Raw genomic sequence first — 25,891 nt, 5'->3', positions numbered from 1 at the left:
TGACCAAATACTGTCAGGAGCGTGCAGGTTTGAAAAATAGATGATGTAAACAAATAAACATATCCTGACAACCAATGCCTACTGTGATTCTATACACTCTTAGCTTGATTAACTGAAATTTTGAAAAAAAAAACAAAGTACTCAAAACATGCCTTAATGGCAGTGACTTTTTCGTGTTCAACCTTTAAGCTGCTAAAGTGATCTAAACTGTATGTCTGATTTGAATCTAAATCCATCATAAACAGTCTACATGATGGGCTTAGATTTATGAGATGGATAATAACTAGGTAGGTCATGACCTTTCATACAAATTTCCTGACAGTTGGTGAAAGGTCATTTGGATTCAAACTGCTGCACGGGTAAGTTGGACATTGAGAAGCTGCGTCGTGGGTGATTTGCCCATAATTAATATCGGCGTGTAGGATCTTTGAGTATAGTATAGGATCTAGTCATCATTGGAATAAATAAATATTCATTCTGTTTCCAACAGTTGTCTTAGTCACTACATTTTGGCGACGACAGGAGAAAAAACTGTTCAAGAAAATCTAGCAATTTTTGCAGCGGAAAAGTTTGGAACCGAGCGGAGTTTTTACGGGTTATCATCTAAATAATGGCGTTCTCCATGGTACGTATAAAATAAAGTATAAAAAGAAATCTGATTGAAGTAATTTTCTCGAGGAAATTTTGGAGTATACGGAACCTACCTACTACTAAATTTTACAATATTTGAGACCCGAAACAGTCGGGATGGCCCTCAATTATATGTTATGAGACCCGTGAAACCAGGATGAATCTTACAGGATTCAAAGTAATCTGAACTGAGGCCCGTTAGTCTCGGGATGGCCCTCAATTTAATGAGCAAGACCCGAAGTGTCTGGTATAAGCATTGCAAGATTCTGTATTGAGCCTCGATGCAGATTCGGGATGGCCCTCAATGAATCACGAGAGACCCGCAGAAATCGGGATGAATCTCACAAGGTTTAGAATAATCCGAATTGAGGCCCGACATTATCGGGATGGCCCTCAGAGAGTTGGTGAGACCTGGAGAAATCGGGATGGATCTCACAAGATATATCGTAAATTTATGAGTCGTAGGATGAAGTACGTAAAAGTAGAGGCCCAATAAATGAGTTGATCTAAAAAAAAAAAAAAAAAGAAGAATTGTAACTTCATACATGAAAATTGTTTCTGTCAAATTTATCATTTGTCTACCGACTGTGATTTACAGGTTAATCAAATCGTTCCACCGTTCATTGAAAACGATGAAGGACCCGCAGCTGTACGGTGGGAAAAGTGGCGAGAGCACTTCGAGGCCTATCTTGAGTGGACACATGTAGTTGATCATGATGAAAAATTCAAAACGCTTATGCTCTTCGGTGGGTCAGATGTACGGAGGGTTGTGTCCAAGATAAATGTTGACGATTCAAATCCGTTGGACAACCGCTACCGAGCTGCTCTCCAACTACTTGATGAGTATTTCATTCCACGTGTGTTGAAGACCTATGGAAGACAAAAATTCCGACAAATGGCACCTGAAGCAAATGAAAAGCTAGATAGGTTTGCAATCCGTCTGAAGAAACAAGCAACAAACTGTTCATTCGAGGACCAAACGGACAGTATGATCGTCGATCAGATCGTATCAACCACCAAGGATGAAAAACTGAAACGGAAATGCCTGGAAAAAGATCATACACTGGAAGAGGTTTTGGCAATGAGTCGAGCTCATGAATCAGTTCAGCTCCAACTGCATGTCTGGGAAAGTGGAATCAATGAAAAGAATATTGTCAACACGGTGCAATCAGGTGCAGCTCCAGATGTAAAGGATCACCGTGTAGATAAAACCTGGGATAAAACCAAAACGAAGCACGCAAACAGATGTTTCCGGTGTGATGGACGGCACAACTCGAATGATTCCATCTGCCCAGCATTGTCTCGGAAATGAAAGATTTGCAACAAGATCGGACATTTTGCTCAGTGTTGTTCGAGAGGTAAGAAGTTCCCAAAATATGATCGTCAGGAAAATCGTACTCAGAAGAAGAGTTTTGTTCGAGAAGTTAGTGGAGATGATACCAGTCAGAGAGAGGAGAGCGAAGTGTTCGACTTATTTCACCTTGGATCAAGAAAGCGGTTCGTATCAGCAGCAGTGGGTGGAGTTTCACTGAGGATGATTATCGATACAGGTGCTGATGAAGATATGCTCAGTGAAAATGACTGGAAGATGTTGAAGTCTACTGGATTCGAGGCATACAGTATCAAGAAAGGAAGTAGCAAGGTATTCAATGCCTATGGATCCAAAACTCCGTTGAAGGTTCTCGGCGAGGTAAATACGGACGTAGCCTTTGAAGGAAGAAGCGTAGAAACAACGTTGTACGTCATCCAAGGTGGGAAATGTTCGTTACTTTCTGGAGACACTGCTATCAAGTTGGGTGTCATCAAGTTTCTGAACGTAGTTGAATCTGATCCTTTCCCTTGCATCACCGGTAAGAAGTGATTGATTAATATGTAAAATAATAGATATAATTTAATAAAATTCTAATCGTTAAAAAAAAAAAGAAAAAAAAAATCGTTAAAAACTGTCACGGTTGTATTCTGGTATCAGAGCCGGACAGGGTGAGTGATCGGACATGCCCAATAGGCCTTGGGAGAAAATCGCGATAGATTTTACGGAAATTACAGCAGGGGTTCATTTGCTGGTAGCTACAGATTATTATTCCCGATTTGTTGAAGTAGCCGTAATTACGTCAATGACAGCTGCGATAACGATCAAAAAGTTAAGAGAAATGTTTGCTCGATTTGGATATCCTGACGAAATAATATGTGACAACGGCCAACCATTTTCTTCGGGAGATTTTCTATATTTCTGCAAAACCAACAATATAAACATAAAACATTCAGTTCCATACGCTGCTTTCCAAAATGGTCTCGTGGAAAGACAAAACCGAACACTATTGAAAACTCTAAAGAAAAGTGCATCTATGTATGGGTAGGAAATGGCAGACAGACCTGCAAGATTTCATACATTCATATCGAGCAACTCCTCATTCTATAACAAATTTCTCCCCTGCGGAACTAATGTTTGGTTGGAATATTAGAGATAACATAAACCGCGAAATTGATGTTGATCAAGCAAGGAAAAATGACGAAAATTCAAAGGAGAAAGGTAGGAAATATACTAATGCAAAGAGGAAAGCTAAACCTTCCAACATTGACGTCGGAGATCATGTTGTGGTGAAGAACTTCGTGTAGAAACATAAACTATCGTGCACCTTCCACCCGGATCCACACGTTGTAGTTCGTCGAGAAGGAACACGGCTGATCGTGGAAAATCTTATCAATGGAGCCATATCAAACCGACATGTTAACCACGCGAAACGTATTAGAAGTAAGAATCCTGTATCGACAAATGATGAACTTCCGATTGCACCTGATTTCGACTTGAATGCTGCTGATAGTCCAACATCCGATTCAATACCCAATCCAGTAGTGCCAGAGAACAAGACCGAAATTCAACCTGGACCACGGCCGAAGCGAATGAAGAAAATGCCTTTGTACTTGAATGATTATAACATAAATTTGTTAAATTATGATGATTAATTAATTGACTTATTTATAGTATAAAAGAAGGGAGAGATGTAGGATCTTTGATTATAGTATAGGATCTAGTCATCATTGGAATAAATAAATATTCATTCTGTTTCCAACAGTTGTCTTAGTCACTACACGGCGGATTTTCACATTTCTGGCGACCGTGACAGGACACGAACCTGGATTCTTGGAGACCCCCGATAGGTTATAAAAGGGGCAAATCACCCACTTGCAAGGAAAATAGAATAAGAACGCGACCGGGACGGCCGTTCTGAATGCGAGTGAGGACAGATTTGCAAAAATCGTCTCCTCACCGTGGCAAAGCCTCAGGAGAGAACGCGACCGTCCCGTCCCGACGCGGCCGTTCTGAGAAAACTAGCGAGTCCTTCTTAATGCTGCTAACAGAATTGTGAAGGTAACCACACTGGAGCCCTCGACGGAGCCAATCTGAATCACGGTATTTATAAACGCGATCGGAACCACCAGCAGGGGATAAGTATGCAATTCCGGCAAAACCAAGTAAGGATGAAAGTTATCAAGGAACAACAAGCAAATACAAATAAAAGGTAGTAATAAAACGTTTACAACCGGTATCTACATCCAAGATACGCATTTGCATGCTGCCAGAAATTATTTGATGGACGATTAGGATAAACGGATTAAAAGTAAATAGTAGCCATGAGAATGAAGAAGAGCAGCACTATTTATTTTTGTGTTGTTATTGAACCATCTCAGTGATTTCCAGGATCTCCTATTTATTTATTAGACTATTCAAAAGTTTAAAACCATGGACGTAATCGATTGACTCTCGCACCAAAACATGTTTAGCAAACATAGATGAATTCAGTACCCAAAAGTTAAGGCTAACACTAGGAAGTAACTGAAAGTTTATTTCTGCTTCTACTATCGCCAGTGGGAATTTTAGGTCGAAGACTTCTTGATTTCTAGGTTGTAGCATTGTCCGAGTACCATGATAATAATGTAGAGGTACATTTTCCACTTGCCGGGTGGGTCATAAGTACAGGTTTCGGCAAACGTCTACCAAAATGAGACACGGTAAAGAAATTTCTTGTCCTGGATGGACAGCTTCTGCCATCACTCACCCTTCTCCTTCTCGTGGAGGAGTTGAACTTAATGGTTGGCAACGGTCAGCTTATACTGGCTAACAGTTCCAGCAGTGGCCGACGATCTCGCGCTTACCAATCTTATCATCGTCAAAGCAAGAGGAATGAATGTTGTACAAAGAAAAACTCACATTCGTGTTATTTGATGCACGTTTTACTTATTAACAGGACAGGCACAGTGATTACCCTCGTATATACTATGGAGTATACACAGATATAGCTCGTTTAACCATCCATGAGAACTTGGCAATGTAAATAAACAATCTCAAAACTCATAGCTGCAGGGTTGTCAAACTCACGGGATACTGAGATCGACAGCTTGATTGCCACACTTCGGCACACTCGACTCAACGCTTGCCACAGTTTTTGGCACAGATAAAGTTCTTGGTACAGATTGAGGTGTGTAGAGTTGAATACCCCTTGCATATGATAGTTATTTGATAATTTTCTGTGTGAGAGAGACGACGGTAGAGCATGAGTGTATAAATACAAACATTCGTGCAATTTTCAAAAGTGAAATTTTGAAAAATGATAAAGTCTTAAATTCAACAGTTGCGTAGAAAAATATCTGATCGATTGATGATAAAATCATTGAAATTGGTCCAGGGGCAGCTGTGTTATTAACCTTCAAAATCTTTCGTTATTTTGTTACATGTTCCATTTTTGGTTTTCACCCCCATATAGAAATCACAGACGTAGTCCTACGTCAAAAATAAAAAAATAATAATAAATAAATATGGAAATAAAATCAACTCTCCATTAATTTTTGTATTAACATGATGCCAATAGAAAGGTGGATGGCGCCATGATATTAGTGAAATGAAAACTGACAGCATTCAGTGATTCATTAACATTAATTATTGTTTAAAAAACACATTTAAAACTTTTCTTCCGAAGGAGAGAGAAGATATCAGATGGATAATAACTAGGTAGGTCATGACCTTTCATACACATTTCCTGACAGTTGGTGAAAGGTCATTTGGATTCAAGCTGCTGCACGGGTAAGTTGGACATTGATAAGCTGCGTCGTGGGTGATTTGCCCCTTTTTAATATCGGTGGATTTTCACAAAATTCAATTTTAAATTCTAACCACTTCCCTGGAGGTTTTCCGGTTTCACCAAGATGATGCTAAGTACTCAATGCAATGAGGCTTGTAATGATCTTAATTTAGAGCAATGATCTAATATGGTGTTTCGCATGATGATGTTTGACCCCGGGTGTGGTTAGACTTAATCCAAAGACCCTGGGGACGTGATAATGGTCTTCTTTTGATTTCGATGCCAACTAATTAATTTCGGAATAGTCTACAAAACAAAACGTTCTAAAACAAAAAGAACTTCTGACATTTCGGCCGAAAACAAAATTTACTGCACGCCTAAAACAAATATTGAAGCAAATATTGTTCATTAAAACAAAGAATAACCATTACTCATATGTAAGTAAGGTTGCATCTTAAAAAAATATACATAGAATCAGAATATATAAAACAATCAACTCATCCTCATAAAAACAATCTGATAGGAGCAAGTCTCCCCTCTGAGCAGCAAACGCCACCCTCCCTTATTTGTCCATACTTACGGATGCACGTTCCACTTTCATCGCCAATCCATTCGCCCGTCGTTCCGCAAATCTTGGAGTACTTCCCCTCCAATCTGTACCCGGTCGGACACTTGAGGATACACTGACTGCCCGGTCGGTTGATGATCTTAAGCCGCCCTCCGTTGGGTCCATCGGAAATCTCATCGATCGGGCGACTGCACTCCAGATAGCCGTGCCTCGGTGGAAACAGCGGCGGACAGGCTACATCCGCAAGCTTCAACGAATCGTTCAGCACTGGGGAAGAAGAAGACATTTATAAGAACAAATAAAGCAAGGGGTTGTTTAAAGGGGATGAAGCCATTTCGGTGTTCGATGTTTTGAAAGCACTGCATAATTCCTTCGGGGAAGAGTTAAGAACGAACCACGCAGACGGGTGCTTGGAATACATAATCACGCTGTTTGAATTTCAATTTTTGCTGATGCCTTCAAAAGATAGCAATCGAGCAAAGGTCACTGGTTAGGAAAGAGCCTGAATACCTATTTCTGCTCTTTTCATTCCTGCCGCAGTTGACTCGTGTGGGAGAAAAACAACCTGAGAGTGAACTCACGTTCGAAAAATCCCATTTAATCATTTGATTATTTCTCGCCTTGACCTAGCGCTGCCATAGCCGTCGTTCTGTGCAAGAGTTCCCCAAAAATGTTCCCTCTAAATCAAATCGTGTGGAAAAATCTTCACCGCAAAATTGGTTAAAAAAAAATTGGGAATGACGATTGCCTTTCATTGAGGGGGTGAAAAGTTGGAGCAATCATTCCACGTAATTTGACACTCCTTCCTATCTTACTAACTTTCTGGAAGAGTGTTCAATGACGAACGGTAGTAAAACTTGAATCCCTGGGTGCCCACATAACTTTTTAATAAGAAGAGCTTTTCCATTTCATGGAAACGAATGAATTGAATTTCATGGAACATCTGAAAATGAGCAAATTTGATTTAATCCATTGAAATTCAAATTCCAAACCATCGTTGGTGATGTTTGCTCCATCTATTAAAAGATTAAATCGTTTCTTTTCCACATAATGCTCTGATGATTGACCACAAAAACAACCCACGATCATCATCATGACCAAGTTGAAAAACATCCCACTATGCAAAATTTACATTTTTAATCAAAATTCTGCCCATTACCGTTCTTCAATTTTTCGCACCTCGCAGCATCCGAAGCGTGGCATCAGCCGTCGATGGAAGACAAACGGAAAAGAAATTGGCGCCTTGCTCACCGGTCGGTCTTCTGTGGAGGGTGGTTCGGAAATTTACTGCCGGAATTTTTCACATTTTAACTGACACCACTTTTGGAATTTGGCGTATTTTGCACTTGGTTTGGTTTTCGCCTGGAACTGGGTGATGGAGGGATAGAACGAACGTAAGCGTAAATGAGTGAGTGAAAGTGACAGCTCTCTGCTGCCTTCCATCTCGGTCGTCGTCACGGAACACGATGGGAAATTTAAATAATTCAATTAATTTCTCAACGTCTATCTACTTGTGATTTTTTTCCTGCTGCTGTCGGGAGCTCTGGGTGCAGGTTCCTTTTTCTGTTGCTGTCGGTTACATTTTTCTCATTAATTTATCAGAACGCTTTTTTCCACTCATCAACTGGGCCAGCACGTGAGGAGTGCACAGTGGTTGAAAATGTCATTGGTTAGCGCCTTGATAAAACATTTTAGAGGTATGATGTCTTGAGAGAAGTTTTTTGACATGCTAATGCGCTTCTTTTAATATTTTCAAACTGATGATGAATCCCCCTAAAAGAGATATACATTCTATTCAGTTTTTTTTTTCTTATGTAGGAAGGATTCAACTATGTCCATGACACCTAGTTCGTATTTTGTTTGCTTTTGAAAATAAACAATAAGATGCATAACCGCAACCCGATTAGAATTTTGTATTCCTTGATTTATTTTCCGTCGATCTTGTTTTCCGTACAGAGTACCAAATCTACCGACGCCAAGAAGGCAGTTTCCACACCTGGACCCTACCTATCTAGCCATCAACTCATGAACCGGGGACCCACGGCGTTACTTCCTTTTATGCCTCAGAAAATTTCGGTGGCACCGACTGGGATTGAATTCAGCCTCTTTGGGGTGAGAGGCAGTCACACTTACCACTATTCCGCCGGCACTGCTAACCCGATATGAATTGAAATTGAAATGTTTTCGAAGTTTCCGTGAATTGTTTTGCCATATTTTGCATACTCTTAGTAACTCAAAAAGCTGCAAGATGATCCAGATTATCTACCATACATATGCTACCATACCATAAAACTACAAGGTATTTGCTTCAATGTGACGATAAAACCATAAATCACCGTAAAATCGTGCCTAATAGTTAAATTGTTACCCCCGCCGCGTCGATTTTTTCATTTGTTTTTTTTGAAGAATGCTAAAGTTATGCCCTCAAATCTGGTGCGGAGTACTAGATGGTAAAATGCTTACAAGTACTTTTTTGACGTAGAGCTACGTCTTTGTGGACTACATATACTGAGATGGAAATTCAAAAAAATGCTTGAAGAAATAGTGTTAGGTTTTGAACACTTGTAACTTTGTCATTTATTGATGAAATTAAATTCCAAATACGCCAATCGATAGGAAATAACTCTACAAATCTGTTGAAATAAAGAAATAGATACTTTGCTCAATTTCAATGATCAATCTTTTGAAAAATATTCAAATGATAATGTTATCACTGTTTTAATGAAATAAACGTTTTCTCCAAACCCAGTCGCCATAATCGAGTACCACTTGGTTGCACATCGTTCTGCTTGATCCTGAAAGGATATAAAACAGCGGTGCTGTCGTACCGCTGGTCATTTCCTCTTCGGATGACGTGGCTAGCAGAAAGTCAGCGGTTAAAGGTGGATCACGGCATGATCACCTTGACAACCAGCGATGGGATGGAAGGATACTTGGGTGCCGTTCAAATATTACGAAACGCGAAATATGTTATTTTTTTTTTTGACGAAACTTAATGGTTCATTTAAAACTAATTATGGAGCTACTGGCGTCTTGACGTTTTTGTGGAGAATACTAGGGTGTTATTCCAAAACATATAACGGCTTGTTTATGACGCCACATTTGAATTCTCCTAATTTGTTTTATTCCAGGAAACATTGAAAAACTTGAAAAATTTAAGATAAAGTATAATAGTCAAAAAAAACACATCAATTTTGCGTAGTTCTACGTCATACTGCGGTCGTGTCTAAGGCACAACCTTTGATTTTTTGGTGGTTTTATTTGTAGTTTTTTGTTTTAATTCAACAACTAATAAATTGAAAATGATATGGCCAGACTCAAATTAATTCAATTAAGGGAATGGTAGGAAAATCGCTGAGCAGACATTAGGCACCTGAGCTATTGAATTTGTTTTATTGGAATGTTACAATGCATGTGAATATTGCAGCTAATCAATTTTAAAGGGATAGTGAGCGTATTAAAATTATTTTTTCGTACTTGACGTCTGTGAAAGAACTTACAATGTAATTAATAGCACTGTTGTGATGAACTTTAGTGATGTCATTTTAAATTTTAATGTTTTGACTAACTATAGTGCGTAATTAAAGAACTTTATATAGTTTATGATATTTATATTTTTCAGCCTAGCAACTGAAGTGATTAATGTTCCTTAAAGCAGTAGTTCGCGGAATTAATTTAATTAGGTATTAGGCATGACTGCCTTTAGAACATAAGGTATGCATTGATGAAAATCATATTAGGCTCTGTAGGTTTACCTGTGTCCTTGCTGAAGAAACTTCGGTGGAGGTGAACGCTCTACACTAGCGTAACAACGATTGTTGGTGTCCAACTCAATCATTCGATGATTGATCGACAGGGAACGGATCAGTGATGGGCACGCAAATCTTCACCGCATATTATGGACAACAGGTGAAGGGTACAAGTTCTTCCTTCATTATACAAATAACATTAACACACAAGTTTTGTACGAAACACAAACTCTAACTACACTACATTTATTCTGAACAGACTACACCACAAATTACAATAATATTTCTCGGTCTCGCAGGACCGTCTTCGACCTTGTGCCACTTATCAACTAAAATACAAAATATCCGTTATCTACTCTCTAACCCAATCCCAGTATCCCATCGTGTATGTGGTGAGTTTCACAAGAGATCGAATCGTAGACCGAATCTCTCGCTCTCATCGTCCACCTCATCTCCCGTGTGCTAATGAAAACGAAAGTGATCTGGATATACAATCAACTGCTGGTCGATCGATGGCCAGTACAATAGCCGGAGCCATCATCTGGTCGGCTGTTACGGTGATAGTATTGTGCTAGGGTGGTCCTCACAGACAGGCTCTGCTTTGCTTATATAATTATGCTAAGCCTTCACACCCACAAAGATTAATTGGAATCTGAGAATGTGCTGTTAGTCCCATAGACACTTTTGAATGTCACATGCAATGAGTTTTTTCCTCAACGCAGAATTTTGCTATTTAAAAAAAATACTCATTGCATTATAATTTTTTTTGCAGTGAAAGAATACAATACAACTTCAACCTTTCCTTTTATTGTCTTTAGTTTTGTAGGCCTTATCTTTTTGAATGTATAAGCTTCATCGAAGCAATTAGACTTCTTCTGCATCCTGCATAAATTCGGGTTTTTTCTAGTATTTGCCAGATGGAATAAAAGTTGAATGGTTTTTCTTCGACTCAAATTTTCTTTTGTTATACAACTACTGTTATTCAGGTTTTAAACTGCAGTACATGTAACAATGAAAAGATAATTGTCGATATTACGACGAAGTAAAGGATGGATGTATGTTGCAACTATATCAATCAAACAATGTAAAAATAATTTAAATCATTCTCATAATCCCAATAATAAGTTGTTTGCAAATGCAAACGAGCGACATATGTATTTGCAAGAAATGAAATCACATGGCTTAAAAACATGCACATATTCCGGATATTTTAGATCATATCGATGAGTCACCAAAAGAATTTTTATTCCACATTTCCTGATTCATATACTAGAACCGCGAAATACATTCGAAAATAGCCACAAACTACCAACATTTAACATAAATTGTTTTAACTCGCTACTTCTCGAAAACGGAACAATTTAGAAAAAAATATGTTCTTTTGTATTGTAAATTGTGTGTACTGTTAATATAGTAAGTCGAAAAAATAATTGAACCATGTTTTGGATAATTTCCCAAAAACTTGACTTTTTCAAAAATCATAACTTTTTTTGTCCATCATTTCTCTAAACATATGAAAAAATAAAACAAAAAATATCTTTTGAGATGAACAATTTTTACGTTTTTATTCCATATTTATTTACAAATAGTTCCAGGTGTTTGCTACAACCAAACCAAGTGGACAAACATTTTTCGAGTACCAGTTTTTTTTAGATACGCTTAACATTTTTCTATGGGCCCTTTTCAAAATTAAGGCTGGGTTTAATATGGTGATCTAAATATGCAAAGTGGCATTTTTGGTCTTGAGAAATGTTTCTGAAAATTCTCAGCCAAATTAAAAAAAATAATATGAAAATTAATGGTTTTCGAATCTACCTGGAATCACTCTCATTCAGGCGCATTTTATTTAAAAAAAAAAGCGCTTGGCAGCACTGCTGTGACATGCGAGCAGAATGGAAAGAGTACACTCATATAATCACATAACCAGTGGAAAATATCCATGTGAATTTCACATAACTTTCATGTGATCACATAAATGGAAATTGCACCACTAAATCACATGAACGTTATGTGTCCAATGAAATCTATATGATTAGTCATATAGAATTTGTGATGTTATGTGATATTCAGGTAAAAATCATTATTTTTGTTTTTGGAAAATTATTATGTGCTTTCCTTATAGAAACTAAGCGAAAACTTTTTTCAGTGTAGATCGGAATCGACAGAAGGATAAATAGGAATGTTCAAGATATCTTGCAAAAAAAAATATACAGGGATGCATAACAATATAAAAGGAATGTCCGAAATAGAAAACAAAATTTGAATATTTTTTCCTTTGATGTGGATCAGACTGCGGATTTATGGATAATATGGATGTGAGATGAGCATGGATGAAGTTGTGTCGATCAATTGCGGTTATATCGGTCAACATCAATTTGTTTTTGTTTTTCGGTTGAATCTAAAACAGAACGGGTGATGCTGACTCCGTGTCTAAGGATATTTTTTTGTTAAATAATATGCAATCATAATATGTACATTTTATAGCTGGACATCATGACAAACATTTGAAAATGGTCTAAAATATTGGAAATTTTCAATTCCCAAATAGTAAAATTTGTAATAACTTGAGAACAGAATAACTTAATAAAAATGCGAATTATAATGAAGACTATATCTTTAGAAGTCATGAAAATTACAAAATTTGATTATATGTTTCAAAATATGGTAACAACACTATCTAACACTCTACATCAATTCGAGGGCATAACTTTAGCTTTATTCACATACAAAATTAAAAACATCGATAGGGATGTTTTGAAAAAAATATCAATTTAGCGTTCCAGCACAATATTACAGTGATTTGTCTCTCAGTATATATTTTTTTCGGATAGACCCTACCAGTACCTACAACTTCTTCTCAGACGTCATTTTGATAAAATAAGTATCGTTTTGAAGCTGATTTTTTGAAAAAGTAAATCCCATTCTTTAAATAAGCTCTTATTAAAAAATAAACCCGGAAGTTTTCATTTTTTTTTAAAAGGAAAATGTCATCTTGGGTAGCAGCCTACACTGATAGGCAAAATAAAGTGCCCACCCCATCATTTTTGAAATTTCTCTCATTTATTTGGTTCAAATTCAAATAAACACACCGTAGTCTGTTTCGATGTCTTACCTTTATTATTCTTTTAAAGTTACACCTATGGAATACTGAAAATATAAAGTTTTACTTGAAGTAAAAGAAAATCAATTTGGATTGAAAAAGAAAACAGTGACAAAAAAAAGTGCCCACTTCAAAAATCGGTATGTTTTCGATAAGTTTCCATCGGAAAACCCCTCGATTGTTTTTGTTTTGAAAGTTTGACATGTATTGAAGCAAACGGGTGGAACTGGTGCATTTGTACACGTGATCGCATTTGAATCAGTTGAAAAAAATGGAGGACGTAGTGATTTCGAAAGCAATTCCCGTGTGTATCCGAAAATTGGTTGTTCGTGATGTGCAAAACGGTGAATCGCACCGGTCTGTCGCTAGGAAGTACAATATCAGCAAAACAGCGGTCGGGAAAATTCTGCAGAAAATGAAATCGTTCGGATCAGTGGTGGATCGCCCTGGCAGAGGCAGGATGCGCAAAACGGATGCGAGAACGGACACCAAGATCATGCGTGAAGTGAAGAAGAACCCGAAGGTAACTGTCCGCGAGATCCAGGAGGCTCTTCAGCTAACAGTTTCCAGTCGAACTGTTCGTCGCCGTCTCGTAGCACAGGGGTTGAACAGCAAAGTTGCTCGGAAGCGCCCATTTATCAGCAAGGCAAACAAAGTCAAACGGCTTAAGTTTGCTAAGGAGCATGCTGATAAGCCCCTAGAGTTCTGGAAAACGGTTCTCTGGACGGACGAATCAAAATTCGAACTGTTCAACCGGAAGCGACGGGTTCGTGTGTGGTGTAGATCGGGTGAGGAGCTTCAGGAGCGCCACATACAAGGCACGGTGAAGCATGGAGGAGGAAATGTGATGGTCTGGGGGTGCTTTTCGTGGGGTGGAGTGGGAAGCCTGGTGAAAATCGACGGGATAATGACGGCAGATTCCTACATCGACATCCTGCGGGAAAATCTGGAAGTTTCGCTGATCCAGACGGGCCTTGAGGAGAAATTCGTATTCCAGCAGGACAACGATCCGAAGCATACTGCCAAGAAGACTAAGTCTTTCTTCCGGTCATGTCGAATTAAACCACTGGAATGGCCTCCACAAAGCCCGGACCTCAACCCCATCGAGAATTTGTGGGCGATTCTCGATGCCAGGGTTGACAAAACTGGTGTTACCAATAAAAATAACTATTTTGAAGCCCTGGAGCGCGCCTGGGAAGAACTAGATCCACAGCACCTGAAGAATCTAGTGGAGAGCATGCCGAAGCGCCTGCAGCTGGTCCTGAAGGCCAAAGGAGGACACATTAACTATTAGGCTGGTATTCTTTTACTTTATTTTATGTTTTCTGGAGTTAAAATGCAGTGGGCACTTTTTTTTGTCACTGTTCTTTTTTACACCCATTTTGATTTTTTTTTCTTCGAGTCAGTCTCTTCTTTTTATCTGGTATTCTATAAGTGAAACTTAAAAAGAATATAAAGAATAAGATATAAAAAATACTACAGTGTATTTACTTTAATTTGAACCAAATAAATGAGAGAAATTCAAAAAATGATGGGGTGGGCACTTTATTTTGCCTATCAGTGTACATATGTGCAAAAATTCATTTATATCTGAAAAAAATTCGGGAAAAAAGTGGCCTTACTTTTGCCATTTTGTGTTGGAAATGCTCAATATTACATTTGTTGCTTAAAATGCACTTCGCACAAGCATTTTAACGTATGATTCGAATTGAGCAAACCCAAATTTATAAAGTATATTATCTTTAAATGCACTGGGATGCTATTTGAAAGGTTCATCTGTTCCACCGCATATCTACGTTTTCATATTTAAGATTTCAAAAATTTCCAATAAATAAACGAATCATCCAATATGATAAGTGATTATGTAGAACGATTGAGTTCTCATAGCTACACACTTATTCTAGCTCGGTAAAATCTCCAACAGCGGATTACCTCGGCATTTACTTTTGCTGATATCTCTACAAAATATGTGTTTGTTAGCTGAGATCTCAGCAAAATTTTATGTGTTAGCTGAGTCTCTGAGTTACCGAATCTCAGCAAAATAAATTGCAGAACTACTCGGCGGTTGGAATCTCGGCGAAAAAAAATTAGTGTGTACTGGATTCCTATTTTTATAAATAAGTTTCCATACTTGCGTTAAATAGTGATCAATAGTGATATATCAATTTCAATTGGCACTGTGGCTAACATCCGTAACACGGGTGTTCTATCTAACGGTATAATGCCACATTCTTTAAATCCAGCTCGAACATTGTTTGGTCCTTTAACCTTGATGAAGCCTTGGAAATGTGTCTTTTGGTAGAGATGCTTCGTGTTTGCCTTGGGAAAGTTTCCATTTTTCGAGGATATTACGCCAAGCAGTCTTTAGAGGACGAAAAAACGCCACATCTAACGGTTGTGCTAAGTGAGTTGAGTTGGCTGGGAGAAAAATCAAACTTATGTCGTTATTGGAGCACAACTCAATAACCTGTAACGTCAAATGTGAAGCAAGATTATCTCCAATTAAAACTCTTTTTCCAGTTTGTTTTTTTACAACCAGAAAGAGGAACTTTCGAACCAACCCGATTTCGATCGGTTGTATCTAACGTTCTCTGTCCACATTCAGTCCATGAGTTATACAAATGAACAGCTTTATAAACAACATACGGTGGTATTATGATACCATCTCCTGCAGCACTAAACATCACCGATACAGACGCTTTTGTACTGTTCATTACCCGTTCCGGATATTTGCAGCCACGTCTAGTTATAACCTTCCTTTTTCCCGGATCATCGCACAAGTTCGTTTCATCATAGTTTACAATATTAGACGGTGGTACATCTAGGAGTTCCTTACATAACCTGTTGAAGTATTCGTTGATGATTTTGTGAGATACAGCAGACCGGTTTCTCTTAATATTCTGGCACATCCTGTATGAAAACTCCTTCTTATGCCTTTTCAAAAAAGAATAAACAAAATCTGGTCCTGGCAGATTTCTCTTGAAGGTTGAAATTGTCTTTACCGTTCTACCCAAATACTATTTAACAATGCAGCGTAACATCCAAGTATCAACAGGATGACCCCATTCAGAGCAAATTTTAAGCCTTTGGACTAACAAACCTTCGTCAGATTCAGTAAGGCACGTTTGTCTGCCTTAGCGTTTGATGGTATTTCCTTTTTTTGAATGCCGATAAATCGCAGAATATCTTATGTCGTACTGCACTGCCGCTTGGCGCAACGATATTTTTTTATTAGCAACATCCTCAATGGCCTGCTTCAAAGTTTGTGGGTCTGCCTTTTTGTACGTTTTTGAACCTTTTGGTTTGCAGTTTCTAACCATTGTTTTCCTAGAAATAAGGGAGCACTATGTTGGTGTCGATTGCATAAAACGAATGACTTCAATTATCGGCGCCATTGTTTCTATTCGCCCCGTCAAAGTGTGAATCGGAACCATGAATTCAAACATAAGTGATAATATGATAAATACCTGTTGATGTTCGAATGTTTCACTGTAGAAGTTTACATAATTGAACATACGTGAACAAGTTCGAATTAAATAAATACTCGCAAATACTACTAACTCGAAGCACAATTTTATAAAATTTCTAGAAAAATTACAGCAGGGCTGCCAACCCAACACTAGTTTGGCTGAACTCTTTTAGTAGCTAAGTAACTATGAAAAATGTTGTGGGATGTTTTTTCAAAATAATCTTAGCATAGTAGTAATATTTTTAAGGCTGGGAAGTTTTGTTTCTTTTCCCCCAATATTTATATTCGCCTCGTTTTACGGTATATCCATGAATAGTACCCTGCTCCACTGGTATAGATTGTTGGTCATCTGGTAATGTCTTGTATTTAGTATCATGGTTGGGGTTCCATTATCGTCGTCATTTCGGAATTCTTAGATATACAATCTGATGCGATCATGGGCTAAGTGCATTCCCATGCTGGAAGAATCGGATTAAAAATTTGTACCTTAGAAGCTTTAATTCAACAGTTTAACCGTCTCTGTCTGCCCAAAGGCAACCTACTCGCAAAGTTCAGCCTCTTTCGGGTCGAACACATTACAAATATACAACGGAGGTGGTCTCAGGTGACGTGGTTTGCTGACTGTAGAACCATCTTTTGGATCGACGAAGTGATTGAGTATCACCATGTTTTTTTTACTACTTCTTCTAACACTATTGCTACTAACACAATTAATCGCTTGATTCCACAGGTTTATCCTTCGTCGAGTCCCTGATTAAATACGAAACAAATGTCTAGAAATGACAAACAACTACGCAAACAACAACAAACAACTACACTACGATGAAAATAAGTAAGAATTTAAAATACTTAAAAATCTAAAGGATATTTATCAGATATTTCAGAATATTTAATTTATACCAGATTTAAAGCTTAAAGTTGGATGCCCCTAGGTTGTAACGACAAGAATGGGTTTAAAAAAAACACACTTTGAAATGCATTTCACAAGATCACTTTTCTAGAACTGTTCTCGAATGGCACATTTTTCGAGCTAAAATACGATGAACAAATCAATTCAAGAAAAAAATAAAACCGAAAATTTGAAATTTTTTGCGACCGTAGAGAAGCAGAGCACACTTCAGTCTCGTGCAGTTAGATTGATTATCTGATTAAAAATGTGCATTTGATAGCAACATCTATGGGTCTTATCTAAAAAGACCCAAAGCTGGGCGGGTAATTTTTGTTTTTAATCTCAGCAGACGCTTAACATGCTTTTAAATCCTGAAACTTTACCAGAAGTTTCAACCACGAAAGTTAGGAAAAGTCACTAAATTTCGAGATTATTGAGCTTATGGTTCCAGAAATTCAGTCAATTGGCTAGTGCCTGTATAATATCGCCAGATTAAATAGAACATACCGTGTTGGGTTTTCTTTTACGAAAGATCAAATTTCAAACACCTCCGAAAGGCCGCCTCAAGGGCAAATTGATGTCAGTTGAAAGATTGCTTTAGCGGAATGTCCACTTTTGCGAATCCAATCGTCACGAAAAAACAGCATAATGTAATGGATACCTCCAATTACCCATATTAGTCATCAAAGAAGTCTGAATTCTTCAAAGAAGTCTTAATTGGAAATACATTGAATACGCATGTAAGTCAGACCGATACTCAGACGATGGATATTTGCCCAGATATAGAATCCAATCAATTGTGCTACGCCTCATCGAAAATGGAACACGTGCTGACAAGAGGCAGAAATCCCCACATATGAAGGAAGATCTGTGATGTAATGATGAAAGCTGCCGCACATTTTGATGTACAACGTTCTACCGCCTAATGCACTTCCAACTGCCACCTAATTTGTGACACAATTCGGCTTCTTCCTGAGAGGTTGTGCATTATTACAGTTCGCCTAGGATGGGTGGTTGGATGCGGTGGAGCAAGCCGGGGCATTGCAAGCTAATTTAGTTGCTTCCGAAAGTGCGTTCATGCGTTTACACAGATAGAGATATTGTATGATGATGACGGATGACGGTCGCCGACAAGGACGAGCACTACGATGACGATGGCAATGAATAAATCATCTTACAAGCAGTTGATGTAAATTAGCTTACTCGTTCAGGCTCGATTGCGAACGATGATGTGAGTTATACGGTGGAACGTGGAAGGGTCACAAATGGAGAAGCCCACGTAGAATTTAGAATTAAATCAAGGGTTTAAGACTGTCTTCAGGGATTGGCTTGAATTTCTCAACAATGGGCCTGGAGGGGCTGTGGTCGAGCAAACCGAGATGAATGAGCTGACAGAATGACAAACAGGTATTGTCCCATGGTCCATGCATAAATACAGTTGCTGATGGTCGAGATTTGAAAAGCAGCGATTAATTTCCTTCTCGCTTCTGTGTGATCCCTTTATTATCAGGGCTTGCAGGGTAGTCATAAATCAGAGTGCTATCAAAGCGTAATTAGATTTTGATGAATGTGTATATAATTGTTCCACTTGCTCCTTGGAAACTGCTGCACTGAAATTGAGTAGTTCGTTGCAATGGACGGAAGCAATTTGTAGCACATCTTTGGAAGATAAATTGGCTTCGTTTGCATTCGTCCAGTTGTTCAATATCGACTGATGCTGAAAAGTGAGCCAATTGGAACAATATGTACTAGGACGATGAATTTGATTCACTTTTCAGTTCGGGAAACCAGCAGGCAGAGCAGCGTATCTTTCCGCTAATCAAATCACGAAACCGAAATAGGGAAATCTTGACGTCGGTGGCTCCGACTCGGAATCCAAGCATTATAGTTACGTACCCAGGCAGTTGTGCTTGTCGACATCGAGCTTGAATCCATATTTACACGAGCAATAGAAGCTGCCATCGCTGTTGATGCAGTGATGCTGACAGCCACCGTTTCCCTGGCTGCACTCGTTGGTATCTGAAATCGAGAAACGGAGGAGATGTGCTGGGAATGATGCTTTTGGTTCGGCGTGAGGTAAGCTGATTGTTGAGTATGGATGGTTACGACTTCAGCTGCCAAGTGGCTCATGGTCGAGATGAGATGATTTGGTTGTACTATTGATCGGTTTCATTGAATGGAAGGTGCTTAGAAGATTAAATTTTATCAAGCAATACAATGGATACAATAGCCAACATTAGCTAATGATAAATATAAATAGGCCTTTGAAAGTTTTCGAAAATAAAGTGGGTTAAGATCTTGGAGCTGGTGGCACTTTAGTTATGAATTTACTTACTCGGAGGTGCTTGTTTACATATTCTGAACATTTATAAATTTGGTTAAATTAATTGCACCTTTTTTTCCATCATCAATGACCAAGTCGGAATCTCTAGTGTCATACAAATAGTTGTACCAGTTAACTACATCAATTCAACCACTTAGTGAGTTCCTGCGATTTATCCTACAATCAAAACGCACTCTTCCGGAGGGAAATGAACGGAAACACACACGAAACCCACTCGTCCTCTCAACCAGACACCCTAAATGCATATATGCAAAACCAATCCACCGAATACCTTACCTTGACAGTCGCCCATTGTCGTGTTAAAATAGTACCCCATCGGACAGAGGGTATCATCGTCGTTCTCATCGTCCAGCTCGTCGTCCACTTGCTTAGTCAGCCGGTCATCGTAATCCAAACCAGCTCCAGCAGGTCGTCCCTCCACTACATCCTCCAGCAGACACCGGTAGGAACCAATCGTATTCACGCAGTTTTCACGACAGCGAAATTCCTGTCTAATCGATTTCTGATTCAAACATTCGTCAATGTCGATACAGGTCTTCCAGTCGTCGTCCAGCATGTAGCCCTCGGGACACACACAGAATGCCCTCCCCAGTGTGTTGAGGCAGGTATGCGAGCAGCCACCGTTGTTGACCGTACACTCGTCGATGTCCTCGCAGCTGTGGCCGTCATCTGAGAGGCGAGTTCCTGGCAAACCCGAACAGCTGCACCGGTAGCCACTCCAAGTGTTGATACACGTATCCTGGCAGGGACCGTGACCGTTGCGCAGCAGACACTCGTTCACATCTGCAAAAAGAGGGGATGGAAAATTGTTTTAATTTGCATCAAATTGTGATTTTCTTTGCTGGATTTGCTTGAGTTTGGAGATTTTTCTTCTTTGTTAAGGGATCTAACAGCACATCAGTAAATAATTCAAACCGTTTGCAACCGTTTCACATTTTACGATTTGAATAGCGTCGTGCTGAGCAAATCTAAAACTTCTCCTCAAATAAATAGTAATGCTATAATCATACCATTCCCATTGGTGCAAGCTAGCTGTAGCAAATATCTAAAGCACACGCCAACTCCTTCGTACAAGAAAAACTGATTGCAGCTGCAGAAAACTTGTACGCCCATAATCATTTGTATGGAGGGAGATAAAGAGAGCGAAGGACGATGGCGACGACGACGACGACGCTGTTGGCCAAAAGCATAACCACTTTACTCGTGAAACAGCTTTATCACTCGATTGCGGTCGTTGCTGGAGCAATAGAGCTGAGCGCCGGTATGCCGTCTATTGAATGTCCAATGAACTTGATGGGATTATGTGTGAACAATTTCGAATAGAGAAAAGCACTATTTTCCATTTACAGAACCTGTGTATACTCTATTTTTGTTCGTGTGATTTCAAATTCCAACCAATTTAATGCAACGTATGTTCCAAAAAATCACAAAAAAAAAATGCCAGTATCCAAAATGCTCTACACATCCTGCATGAGGGCAAATTCAACAAAATGAAAATCGCGTAAAAACAGCTTTGAGTAAATAGTCGCATATCAGTCACATATTTGCTTGATTTCCTATCCATATGGGACGAATATACCCCATTGAGAATAAATACGTTTGGCATAAGGACTATAGGAATAATAGATGATAGCTTAGCTGTTTTGGTTGTGTTTTTTTTTATTTGCTTTCAAAACTATGATCTGAAAGTTCAGCTTAGATTGAAATCAGATCCGTCTCGAATACTTTGATGATTATTAGAGTGGTCCAAAATATCGATTTTTCTCCATAAAGATCCTGAGAATTCTCTCAAAATGTAACCTCATATGGAACGTCAGAATAATGAGTTATTAATTGATTACGAAGATGATGTTCTGCTCCATTGGTGTGCTGGCGGGAAGAATAGGGCAAAAAATCCAGGCTACTATCTCATAAGTGCATGATACAGTGTTGCCCAGAAGGCAGTTGATTAGTCATATCAGAAAGTTATCAATTAACAACTAATTACCTTGAAATCGAATATAAAAGTGGTCTAGAACAAAATTGTAGCTGATAAAATTTCACAATGAAACTAAAGCTAGCTAACCCGAAAATCAATATGACGAAGAGCTAGGACGATGAAAACAAAACTAAAACCCGTATAAACTTCAAAGGGCCAGTGCAGTATGAGATTGCATCCAAATAAGCTTATTTTTTGAGAGAATGACTTGTTGATATATAAGGCCCAAGCGCAATGTGGGCGGAAGCGGAAAGTTTGACAGTTGTCACAAATGACATCAAGATGCCTAACCGAAGTTGATTTGGTTCTAACTAGTTTTCAATCCGAAAAGCAGGCTTACTCAGATCGGGTTTTTTTCTGCTGCCGCTGCCGTTCCGCTTCCGCTGTCATTGCGCTTGGACCAATAGCCTGTCGTCCTGTTGAAAAAAATTCATATTTGTTTAAAATGAAGTTTTTGAAAAACTTCACTTTTTTAAGGAATTGGTTTTTTTTAAGTGTAGTACTTTTTTTATTATTATTTTATTATGACAGCTCATACAACTTTCAACAAATCATCTAACATAAACATTTTTGTGTGAATTATCAGGTTTAAGCTTTTCAAATGGTGGTCTTAATATGGTTTTTTTTTTTATAAAATAAGTATGTAAAGTTTCTTAAGTAGAATATAGCTTTACATCAACAAAGTTTCATTTAAATCTGAGAGGGTTCTGCCAACCCCGTAGTCGAGTTGGCGTGACAATCGCCAATTATTATTCCACATAAGCGGCAATGTTCTCACGGTAATGCTCTCTGAGCAATGTCATCGAAGGAGTACAAAAATACAGATGCATAATAACTCGATTGGTGCGTAAAATATTTGTAGAGTTAAGTTGATAAAAACGAGAGAGAGAGAAGGATTAGTAATTTCCATTTAATTCCACTACCTTATTTGCTAATGCTAGACTTTTAGTACAAGAAAGCACGCGTCACACAATTGACCACACATTATTTTAACCGTATTGTTAGTATTTATCGCGAACTTATGAAATTTCTCAAAGTTAGTCGCATTCGACAACAGTTTGAGATCCACTGCACTGAGAAGTTTGCGGCCATGAATGCCTCCTTCTTTTGAACTTAACTTTTTTATGAACAATTTACCTAGCATGGACAAGGTGACTTAGGCAAAATTTTACAGAATATCTATCGGTTACATTTTTTAAGATATGCAAAATTCTTATATGGAGACTACAGAACATCAATGTTTTGGCAATAACTTTTCTGATAGCAATTTCCCACCATGCTGATGTTTTACAAAGTTATTTATATTATCGGCATGAGTCATTTTTTGACGTAGGAATAAATCTGTCTATATGGGGGTACACTTTGTGAAAACTGAAAATGGAACATGTAACAAAATTATGAAAGATTTTAAACAGTAATAACTCAGCTGCCTCTGGACAAATTTCAATAATTTTATCACCAATCAACTGATGATTTTCAACAAGAAACTGTTGAAAAAGTGGTAATGTCAAGCATTGTCAAATTTACAAATAAAAAGTGATAATTTTATCACTGTTTTCATGAAATAAACGTTCTTCCCAAACCCAGTCGTCATAATCGAGTATCACTTCGTTGCACATCATTCTGCTTTAATCTGAAAAGATATAAAATAGCGCTGCTGTCTAGCCTCAACTAATTTTCGCATTGGACGGTGTGGTGAGCAGACAGCAGAAGCATCAATAGCATTAATGACTTTAGCAGGTCTTAGTAAAGAAGGCGCCAAGCGTCATCGCAAGGTTCATTCTCTGCTTGACCTTCAAGCAGTTCTGTTCAGTTCGGATTCCCGCTCGCCTTCTCGAGTTGTTCGGTTTTAGTTTGTTACGTTCTTCGAATTTTCGTTTCGCGCCGTGGCAGTGCCGTCATCGTCACACGCTCTGGCAAGTTTGGTTCAACTTGCCAAAAACCAGATGGTGTGTCAGCGTACTAGCGCATCAGCAGCAGGGGGCCCTACGAAGAAGGCCCGAACGAAGACCTGAGTGTCAATGAACGACGCTGCAAAGCAATCAGTTCTCAGTGCTCGAGGAAGACAATGGAGGTGGTAGTGACGCCGTTGTCATCACAAAAAAGGAGCGGATTCCCCCACTCTTCACTTCAATGAAGAATGTCGACCAGCTTAGGACTGTGTTGACAGATCACAACCTACAGCCTCGGTTTAAGCTGTGTAGCGTCGGAAAAAAAAATTATGTGCTCCAGCCTGGAGGAGTACAAGGCTATCGGAAGTTTCCTGAAGGACAACAAGGTGGATTTTTACACGCATGATTTGCCATCGCTGGTAGTTTTGCGAGGTTTGCCGTTATTCGAGGCGGCCATTGTGAAGACTGAGCTGGAGCGGCTTGCTCTTCAACCAGAGGCGACCCTTGCCGAACACCAGCTACCGGGACCAGCTATTCCTGGTTCACTTTATCAAGGGCTCCACCACACTTGCCGGGCTGAAGGACAACATCCAGGATCTGTTCCAAGTCATCATCTCTTGGCAGTCGTACAGACCTCAACACCGTGATGTTACGCAGTGCATGAACTGCCTCTCTTACAGCCATGGCACGAAAAATTGCCATATGAAGCCACGCTGTGACAAGTGTGGAGGTACACACGCGACAGCGTCCTGTGGTCAAGCTGATGACAACGAGCCAAAGTGTGCCAACTGCGGTGGAAGCCACCGTGCGTCCACTCGCGACTGTCCCAAGCGAGCGGAATTCATTAATATTCGCCAAAAGGCGGCAACAGGCAATCAGACCGGTCGATACCGCAATAATCGTGCGTCCCCGGCAATCACTGATGCTGAGTACCCTGCAATCCAGCCCCGACGGCTGGTCCCGAACCTAGCACCGCTTCCCCTCAATAATCAACAAGCCCTTAGCAGAGCAAGTGCCCCCAGCCGCCGATCAACCCAGCAGCGCGGCCTAGTCGAACCAAGGTCCCTCCACTGCCCCTGGTTTATCGTATGCCAGTGCTATGCCAGGTGAGTCCGTTGACGATTCCCCATTTACCTCTGAACGGGGTGGGCCAGTTACTTTCGATGGCCAAGCTCAGCTGCGATTCCAGCCCCGGACATCGATGGTGATAAAGTTGCTGTGAGGTGGAACACGGTGTTGTGCTGAAGAATCCAGGGTTGTTCTGTCTGTCAAACACCAATTACATAACTCGCGACCGGTTAATTAATTAACTACACTTTATTTGAGTCAACATGCAAACAATTTAATTTCAAACACTACATATATTCAGCACTACATATAAAACTTAAATTAATACGAATTAAAATTCCTCCGTGGGTCTCGGCGCGTGCGATTCGGTGACTTGGTTGAGGTGGACTGGTTGCAGCTTCCGAAGATCGCCGTAGGTAGTCCGGTGCTTCGTTGATGCGATGATTTCCTCCGTCGATATCTGAGAGTGGGTGATATTCTCACCGCTCTTATCACTAGTCATCTTTATCACTCCTACAGCAATCGATGACGATGATGGTGATGATGACGATGATGGTGATGATGACGATGATGATGGCTTCGCTCTCTCCAGAGTGAGTGTTCCTGCGTGTGCTGATTCGATCGTGCAGGGCTAGATCGACATATCGGTGTGTGGTTCTTGTGCTGCTTTGGTGCTAGTCGCGTGGGGATACCATGGTTGTAGTCGGATGGGTCACACTCCTCGACAACCTCGGAGGAACTTGTGACACTCGTGGCAGAGGTCATCATCATCCTGCGCACATGCAAGACCAGATCTGAACAGCTTCATGCTGCCCTGTCCGTTGTCACTAAGTATGGACCGTGAAGTTATAAAAATTGCAAATTGGATCGCTTGTTCGATGAAGAACAAGCATATCGAACTACTTAACTTCCTTAACGCTAAGGAGATCTACATTGCCATCATCACCGAAACCCATCTAAGGCCGGAAGTCAACATCTACCTATCGGACTTTCGGCTCTTGATACTCGACAGAACCAGTGCAAGAGGAGGGAGAGTAGCCGTTGCTGTGAGGCGTAACATCAACTGCTACCTGCTGCCGTACTTTCAACTCAAAATTATCAAAGCCATCAGGGTTGAAGTTGGCAC

The 25,891-nt window shown here is 39.5% G+C and overlaps 1 protein-coding gene across 1 annotated transcript in view; it reads right to left on the bottom strand.

Annotated features, from left to right (window-relative positions):
- LOC135709178 (uncharacterized) overlaps positions 1–25,891 on the bottom strand; it is a 113,240-nt gene that overhangs the window by 5,800 nt on the left and 81,549 nt on the right. The window contains exons 7-9 of the mRNA XM_065231400.1: positions 20,104–20,610; positions 19,380–19,502; positions 6,289–6,543 (exon numbers count right to left, since the gene is read on the bottom strand). Coding sequence (XP_065087472.1) covers positions 6,289–6,543; positions 19,380–19,502; positions 20,104–20,610 — 885 coding nt within the window. The remainder of the gene's footprint in view (positions 1–6,288; positions 6,544–19,379; positions 19,503–20,103; positions 20,611–25,891) is intronic.

The sequence above is a fragment of the Ochlerotatus camptorhynchus genome, unplaced genomic scaffold (assembly GCF_037179485.1).
Source record: "Ochlerotatus camptorhynchus isolate MF236.1 unplaced genomic scaffold, CSIRO-AGI_Acam_v1.1 ptg000353l, whole genome shotgun sequence".
Taxonomy (NCBI): domain Eukaryota; kingdom Metazoa; phylum Arthropoda; class Insecta; order Diptera; family Culicidae; genus Ochlerotatus; species Ochlerotatus camptorhynchus.
Note: the sequence above shows the minus strand (reverse complement) of the source record. Positions and strands in the feature narration are given on the sequence as shown.